Raw genomic sequence first — 8,971 nt, 5'->3', positions numbered from 1 at the left:
AGGGGGGGAGGGGGGAAGGGGAGGGGGAAGAAGGGGGGAGGGGGGAAGGGGAGGGGGGAAAGAAGGGGGGAGGGGGGGAAGGGGAGGGGGGAAGAAGGGGGGAGGGGGGAAGGGGAGGGGGGAAGAAGGGGGGAGGGGGGGAAGGGGAGGGGGGAAGAAGGGGGGAGGGGGGGAAGGGGTGGGGGGGAGAAGGGGGGAGGGGGGAAGAAGGGGGGAGGGGGGAAGGGGAGGGGGGAAGAAGGGGGGAGGGGGGAAGGGGAGGGGGGGAAGAAGGGGGGAGGGGGGAAGGGGAGGGGGGAAGAAGGGGGGAGGGGGGGAAGGGGAGGGGGGAAGAAGGGGGGAGGGGGGGAAGGGGAGGGGGAAGAAGGGGGGAGGGGGGGAAGGGGAGGGGGGAAGAAGGGGGGAGGGGGGAAGGGGAGGGGGAAAGAAGGGGGGGAGGGGGGAGGGAGGGGGGAAGAAGGGGGGAGGGGGGGAAGAAGGGGGGGAAGGGGAGGAGGTGAAGAAGGGGGGGAAGGGGAGGGGGGAAGAAGGGGGGGAAGGGGAGGGGGAAGAAGGGGGGAAGGGGAGGGGGGGAAGAAGGGAAGAAGGGGGAGGGAGGGGGGAAGGGGGAGGGAGGAGGACGGGGGAGGGAGTGGGAGGGGGGAAGGGGGAGGGAGGAGGACGGGGGAGGGAGGGGGGGAAGGGGAGGGGGGAAGGGGAGGGGGGGAGGGGAGGGGGAAGGGGAGGGGAAGAAGGGGAAGGGGAGGGGGAAGAAGGGGAGGGGGAAGGGGAGGGGGAAGAGGGGAAGAAGGGAGGGGGGAGAGGGAGAAGGGGGAGGGAGGGAGGGGGAGAAGGGGGAGGTAGGGAGGGAGGGGGGGAAGGGGAGGAGGGGGGAGGGGGACGTTGACTATGTTTGCTTATTTAATTTTAATTTAATTTATTTTTGGGTTCTCTTGTTTGCTGGGTTGGGGGTGGGGGGGGTGTGATGCATGCGTTGGTGCGGTCTTGGGGGTGTTGCAGTTATTATGGTGTTTTGTTGCTTTTCATTGTTATATTTTCTGTAAAAAATTTCAATAAAAATTATTTTTTTAAATACTGAGGGGAAAAGTTTCTTCCTGTCTACCCTGTGTCCCTCAATTTTGTGCACCTCGCATACTTCCTATAGTGTGGCGACCAGAACTGCGCATAGTACTCAAGCTATGGCCTAACGAGTGTTTTATACAACTCCATCATCACTGCCCTGCTTTTATATTCAATGCTTCTAGCTAATAAAGGCAAATATCCCTGTGCCTGTTGCGATGGGACCAAGTGCCACTCCAGAGACTTGAGTATATAATCTAGATTTACTCACCAGTGCCATACTGAGGGAGTGCTGCATGGTCAGAAGTGTGTTCTTTTGGGAGAGAGGTCACATCTGCACTCCATGGCACTTTTTCAAAAGAAAATTCGGGGATTTCTCCCCAGTGTCCTGGCCAATATCCCTCAAAGGAGGCTTCATAGCGGCTTAGTGGTTAGCATGGCTGCCTCACGTGCCGAGGACATGTGTTTGACCCCAGCCCCAGGTCACTGTCCATGTGGAGTTTTCACATTCTCCTTATGTCTGCGTGGGTCTCACCCCCACAACCCGAAGATGTGCACGGTAGGTGGATTGGCCACGCTAAATTGCCTCTAATTGGAAAAAAATAACTGGGCACTCTAAATTTATATTTAAAAACACAATATTCCTCAAAGAATGTTAAAAAAATGAACACTTGACTGGGTGGTAACTTGCTGTGCAAAGTTTGGTTCGCACTTTTCCTACGTTTCAACATTGGCAGTAAAACACCTGGGGACATCCTGAGGTCAAAATTGTTTTATTTGAAAAGTTATGCAGTAATTTAAGTAGCATCAAATGAAAATCTCTTGCAACAGAAGATTTTGATGATCCAGTTGGGTTTTGTAGGATAATCTAATGGCTTCATGGCCACATTTATTAAACCCAGCTGTTTATTAAAGCCAGTTGAAATTTCATTCTGGAAGCAACCTGATTTGATTTGAGAAAATAGAGTGGCTGGTCGGCTTTCTTAACTACAGTGTTGGTATGGGGGGAGGGGGGGAGACCAAGATAGGCTGCTGGTGATCTGTACACCTAAAAACTTGAAGCTCTCGAACCTTTCTACTTTGTTCCCATTGATGTAGACAGGGGCATGTTCTCCACTATGCTTCCTGAAGTCGATGATAATCTCCTTCATTTTGTTGACATTGAGGGAGAGATTATTGTCGTCGCACCAGTTCACCAGATTCTCTATCTCATTCCTATACTCTGTCTCGTCATTGTTTGAAATCCAACCCACTAAGGTGGTGTCATCAGCAAATTTGAAAACCTGAGCTCATACTCTATGGATTACTGACTCTAGAATCTCAGGAATGTAAAAACCACAACACCTGAAGGCAAGAAAAGTTATTTTTATTCGTTCATGGGACACAGGCATTGCAGACTGGGCCAGCATTTATTGCTCGTCCCTAATTACCCCTTGAGGGGGCAGTTGCTGTAGATCTGGAGTCACATGTAGGAGACTGGGTAAGGGTGGCAGATTTCCTTTAGTGAACCAGATGGATTTTTAACGACAATCGACAATGGTTTTATGGTCATCATTAGACTTTTAACTCCAGATTTTGTATTGAATTCAAATATCACCACTTGCCGTGGTGAGATTTGAACCTGGGTTCCCCCGGGTATTACTTAGAACATAGAACATAGAACAGTACAGCACAGAACAGGCCCTTCGGCCCTCGATGTTGTGCCGAGCAATGATCACCCTACTTAACCCACGTAACCCGTATACCCATAACCCAACAATCCCCCCATTAACCTTACACTACGGGCAATTTAGCATTGCCAATCCACCTAACCCGCACATCTTTAGACTGTGGGAGGAAACCGGAGCACACGGAGAAAACCCACGCACACACGGGGAGGACATGCAGACTCCACACAGACAGTGACCCAGCCGGGAATCGAACCTGGGACCCTGGAGCTGTGAAGCATTGATGCTAACCACCATGCTACCATGAGGCCCCTGAGGCCCCTACTTCTGGCTCTCTTGTTTATTAATCAGTGACAATACCACTATGCCGCAATCTCCCTGAAGTAACAGTTTTAAATAATTGCAAGGAGATATTGGAGGCAGCTACTTGGCTAACTAACGATGGCTGAGCCTTAAAGTTTCTATAATATGGCTTAGAAAATAAACCTCAAGACAATTTAAGGACAATTTTGTGATGCTGAAACGTTCTCCTGCACTTCAAGTAAAGCTGTGTTAAGAAACAAGTTGAACTTGCTCTGCCATGTTGTGCAGGCAGGGTTATTAATTGTTTAAGTAAACTTATTAATGGATTCCATGAAGCACATTCCCTGAGGGAAGAAAAACATAATCTTTCACTCCATTTTTCTTTAATCTGACTCTCTATCCTTTTCTTTGACTCTCTTCTTGACTGGATTGGCTCAAATGGGAACTGACATAGACAAGATGAGTCAAGTGACCTTCTGTGCCACAATGATTTTTAAAGTGTTTTCGCCAATTCTTGGGGTAAATCTAAAGCGTCATTACAGTGCTCTCTGACTTATACTGTTACAGCCTCCTAGAGTCCAACTGGACTGTTGCAGTTAAACCACAGTCTTCACATTGATACAGTTATTTGAAGGTTATAAGGGGAAGTAGATTTAGGACTGAGCTTAGGAGGAACTTCTTCACCCAAAGGGTTGTGAATCTATGGAATTCCCTGCCCAGTGAAGCAGTTGAGGCTCCTTCGTTAAATGTTTTCAAAATAAAGATAGATCGTTTTTTGAAGGATAAAGGAATAAAGGGTTACGGTGTTCAGGCCGGAAAGTGGAGCTGAGTCCACAAAAGATCAGCTATGATCTCATTGAATGGTGGAGCAGGCTCGAGGGGCCAGATGGCCTACTCCTGCTCCTAGTTCTTATGTTCTTATTATGAATGTGTTTATCTCAGAACACCATAGCAAGAAAGGTGACACTCCCTCCTTGGGGGAGGGGGAAGGGTGGATCTTGCAATGTTTCAGGTTTTCAGTGAGTGTAGTATAACTCTGGTCCAATGATGCAGCATGTCAATGGAACCAATTGGTCATTATAGTGGGCCAGGCACAAGGCTGCGCACTAATGCATTCAGTCCCCATACCTCACTGAAACCTGCACTGGGTAGCCCTGGCAGTATAACTGACATCTGCCAGACAGTACGTTTCAAAACCCCTTTCTGTACACTAACCGTAGCGTTTGACGTTTCCCCATAACCTGATTTGTGATTGCACAAGAGAAGGAATTGAATATATTTTAAAAGTAAATGCCATAAATGGTGTTACACTGGTTACCATAACAATAGAAAGAGCTACCCACGTTGGGTAGGAGTTAATTAACTCAGTCACGTAGGACAGTAAAGCTCCTGATGATGGAATCACCGATGAAAGATAGAGGAGTTAACTCTTTGAACAACCAACATTGTCCACGACCACTGTACAGAGCAGTCTAATGATTGAAGACCATCCAACAAACAACCCCAGGATTCATGTCCCGGCCTTATGGAGAGGTTTGGAGGACTTTCATTGAACTCCCTGGTGATGATGATGGTGACGGCAATGGTTGGTCCAGGACACGGAGACTCTCAGCCTAAATCAATCCCAGACTAAATGAAGTCAGTGTATATTGTCAAATGACTCATCCCTTCAGCAGCATTCCGATCGGATGAATCACCTTCACCTGACTGGAGGCTGACTGAGGAAATCCGGCCTCTCTTCAGTGCCGACGATCGAAGAGCTTTACCAAATAGTCGAGGATGAAAGTAGGGGCTAATTATTTCTGAGTCTGAATCACTGGACTCAGTGCCACTGCTGATGTATCTTTCTGTTGTCTGAAGAGCATCCTTGCGCTGTAGCATGTGTGCTGGCCTCAGTTTATTGGGATTCGGCCTCCAACTCAGGGGCAGGTAATTGGCCATGGGCGTTAACTCTGGCACATGTAGTAGGCCAAGTGTCTTCATATCTGACTGGCTGTGTGATCTCTTTGAAGGCTGCAGGCTGTCGTCCTGCTGGCTCTCCTCCTCCTTCACTGCATTCAGTGTGTTGCCATAGCTACCCCTCATCACAGCCCGTTGGTAAAGCCCATGATTGGCTAAGAAACTGCGAGCAGGCAGGCTAATTGGCCGAGCCATGCCTGAAGGCCGAACTATTTCCTCATCCATTGATATGTGTCTCGGCACCCGACGAGATTGGCTCATAAAAACGTCCAACACCGGGAAATTATCGCTGAGACATTGGCTCCTAATTATGAATTCAGGTGAGTTCCCACATGTTAACTCATTTGTATCAGTATCCCTCCTGGTCCTGTTGCTTTGGAAAGATTGCTTGCTTTTTTGCAGTTGGACTGGATCCTTCTTGGCCTCAGTACCACTGTCAATGGCATAGGAATTGGAGACGCTGCTGGAGGAGGGTTCTAAGACAGGGTCAGCCTCGGGTCTGGACCGCTCTAGTTCAGAGGTAAAAACAATGTCCACTGCTGACTCCTTCCTCCCCTTCTCTGCTGGCCTCTGCCACACCTTACCCAGGGTATCTCCTGATTGTCCAGTGTCCACGAGATCAGGTGGCAATCCTTTGACCTGAACAGAGAGAAGACATCATTCAATTCCTCCGAGAAATTCAATGAAGCAGGATGATTGGAGACTCATGCTACAGTTGGGTAGACATTGCCTTTGTGTGTTAGTGTGAATGGTAAACAGTGAGTTGGCAGCTTGTACATTGGACAGGACAAATGGGGTGCGATGCAAAGTGAGCTGCTGACTCACTATCAGCCATTTTGCAATACTGCAGTGTCACAATCTAGCCTGGTAACCATGACTGCCCCAAGAAGTCGACAGCACCTTAATACTCAAGTTAGGGATCTCGAGATTACACAGGGCTGGGGCATTGTCCACGTTTGCACCCAGAGACATCTGTACAACGGACATGAACCAATAACATTGTTTAAAAATTGGGTGAGTTTTGGGCAGAGGTGAGGTGCACTTACAACTACAATCCGCCCAAGTCTTATTGATATTATACATCCATCTATCAAACCTCCCGGCTGAATGAAATCCCGGCCTCTAAAACTGGTCATGCCTCCAGCCCCTAAACACAAGCATCCTCCAATACCATTCCCCGACATTGCCACCTGATTTCTTGGCACAGCAGGGAAGAAAAATAACTCGTATATCTCGTCTTATAATTGGAAATGTTGATTTTTATTGGAAAGGTAGCTCCCCTCTATATTTTCTGTATCTGACACCATTATAATTCACTTTGAAAAATGGAATCCAATTGCAGTTTCTTAGACAGCCCTATGCCTGCACAGACTCTAAGAAGGAATATCCACCTGGTTTTATTGTTCCCCTTGTTTAAGTTGCATTATGCTCACTTCATAAGGTTGGGTGCATTCTGATGAGAATGAGAGGCTCTTGAGTGTCATTTATCTTTGGAAAAATCAGGACAATATTGTATTTTTGGGTCTATTTCTGAATTATGCCAGAGGAAAAAACTCCAGATCCTCTTTGAGGTATTCAGCAATCCTGTGCTGAAACTACAAAACACGTTTGGGAGATAATGTCCGCCTCATACAAGCAGAAACTCAGATCATCGGTGTCTTATTTGATTTTGTGTCATGATTTTTGAAGTGGTCTTTATGAATTACAACAGGTAACTGAAAACACAGTTATCTTAAGAATGTTTCCTTCACTAACCTGTCTCCCCAGCTCAAGATCCGTAACTGATGAATCTTCCTCAGACTGAACAGTACACGACCTCCTGAAAAGCACCAATGAAGGAACAATCCATCATCATGAAGGCTTGTTTGAATATCACTCCCCTGTTCAAAATTGTACCATGGGATATTCTATGTCCATCTGAGAGGACAGACAGAGTTTCTGTTTATAATCTGATCTGAAAGATGCACCTTTGACAGTGCAGCACCCCTTCAATACTACACTGCGCTGTGTCAGCCAGTGCTCAGGTTTTGGAATATTGCTTTTTCTTTATTCGTTCATGGGATGTGGGTGTCGCTGGCTGGGCCAGCATTTATTGTCCATCCCTGAGGGAATTTAAGTCTCAACCACATTGCTGTATGTCTAGAGTCACATGTAGGCCAGACCAGATAAGGACCCCAGATTTCCTTCCCTGAAGGACATTAGTGAACCAGATGGGTTTTTACAACAATCGACAATAGGTTCATAGTCATCATTTTACCATCTGCCATGGTGGGATTTGAACCTGGGTCCTCAGAGCATTACCCAGAGTCTCTTGATTTCTGGAACAGAGACACTGCCTCCCCACAAATGCAAAGCTGCCTGACTCGGAGGTGAGAAGTTGAGGTAAGTGGCTAACTGGTCTGTTTTTGGTTAAGGGATGAATGTTGGTCAGGGAGCTTGCAGATAGATCCTCTACCCTGTTCCGAGCAGGCAAGCATGCCTTAATTTTGCAGTTAATCAGAGAGCAGGTGCTTCTCAGCCCAGCACTGTCAGGTTAGATCAGATACTTGATCCCTGAACTTCTGACTTTGTGTGAACTGGCAATTGTAATAGATCAGCAGCTATGCACTAAAATAACCTGGAGAGAACCGGGTAGCAATCTGGAACTGGTGAGAAGTTGAACTCATTATCATGTGGAGTAGTAAAACCAGTTGAATAGTATAGATGGCTTTAAGAAGCTAGCCAGGAAAAGCTAGGTGCTGTAATTTTATGTAAGAAAGTGGAATTGTAAATTGTCTTAAGTTTTATCATTGGCATGCTGGTGAATATTACCTTTCAAATGGCACCTTCTTGTAATCTCCTTTGCTCATGTACTCAGCCAGTTGTTTCTGAGTTCTTCCGCTGAAACCAGAGTTAAAAGTTAAAGAAAGAAAGAACTTGCATTGATAATGACACCTTTGGTGACCTCTGGACACTTCAAAACCCCTTTCAGTACTTTTGAAGTGTGGCTACCGTTGCAATGTAGCAACCGCAGGAGCAAATTTGTATACAGCAAGACGCCACAGAAATGTGTTAATAAATCATCTGTTTAAGCGATGCTGCTTGAGGGAAAAATATTGGCCTGGATACGGGAGAGAATGTGTTAATAAATCATCTGTTTAAGCGATGCTGCTTGAGGGAAAAATATTGGCCTGGATACGGGAGAGAGTCCCTCTACTCTTCTTCCAAATCGTGCCAAGGGATCTGTTACATTCACTTTGAGAGGCTAGGCAGGGATTCTGTCTCATCTGAAAAATGTCATCTCCAACAGTGCACCAATCCCTCAATACTGCATAGAACATAGAACAGTACAGCACAGTACAGGCCCTTCAGCCCACGATGTTGTGCCGACCATTTATCCTAATCTAAGATCAACCTAACCTACACCCCTTCAATTTACTGCTGTCCATGTGCCTGTCTAAGAGTCACTTAAATGTCCCTAATGACTCTGACGCCACCACCTCTGCTGACAGTGCATTCCACACACCCACCACTCTCTGTGTAAAGAACCTACCACTGACATCTCCCCTATACCTTCCTCCAATCAACTTAAAATTATGTCCCCTCGTGACAGCCATTTCCACCCTGGGGAAAAGTCTCTGGCTATCCACTCTATCCATGCCTCTCATCACCTTGTACACCTCTATCAAGTCACCTCTCCGCCTTCTTCGCTCCAGTGAGAAAAGTCCTAGCTCCCTCAACCTTTCTTCATAAGACATGCCCTCCAGTCCAGGCAGCATCCTGGTAAATCTCCTCTGAACCCTTTCCAAAACATCTAGATACATCCTATAATGAGGCGACCAGAACTGGACACAATATTCCAAGTGTGGTCTAACTAGAGTTTTATAAAGTTGCAGCAAAACATCGCGGCTCTTAAACTCAATCCCCCTGTTAATGAAAGCCAACACACCATACACCTTCTTAACAACCCTCTCAACCTGGGTGGCAACTTTGAGGGATCTATG

The 8,971-nt window shown here is 47.0% G+C and overlaps 1 protein-coding gene across 3 annotated transcripts in view; it reads right to left on the bottom strand.

Annotated features, from left to right (window-relative positions):
• Positions 1-3,832: 3,832 nt before the first annotated feature.
• LOC119952442 (FERM domain-containing protein 7) overlaps positions 3,833-8,971 on the bottom strand; it is a 100,685-nt gene continuing 95,546 nt past the window's right edge. For all 3 annotated transcript variants that reach the window (XM_038776200.1, XM_038776198.1, XM_038776199.1), the window contains 3 exons: positions 7,800-7,868; positions 6,744-6,807; positions 3,833-5,627 (listed from right to left, as the gene is read on the bottom strand). In XM_038776200.1, the coding sequence (XP_038632128.1) occupies positions 4,659-5,627; positions 6,744-6,807; positions 7,800-7,868 (1,102 nt within the window). In that variant the 3' untranslated portion in view covers positions 3,833-4,658. The remainder of the gene's footprint in view (positions 5,628-6,743; positions 6,808-7,799; positions 7,869-8,971) is intronic.

This window comes from Scyliorhinus canicula, chromosome 17 (assembly GCF_902713615.1).
Source record: "Scyliorhinus canicula chromosome 17, sScyCan1.1, whole genome shotgun sequence".
Taxonomy (NCBI): domain Eukaryota; kingdom Metazoa; phylum Chordata; class Chondrichthyes; order Carcharhiniformes; family Scyliorhinidae; genus Scyliorhinus; species Scyliorhinus canicula.
Note: the sequence above shows the minus strand (reverse complement) of the source record. Positions and strands in the feature narration are given on the sequence as shown.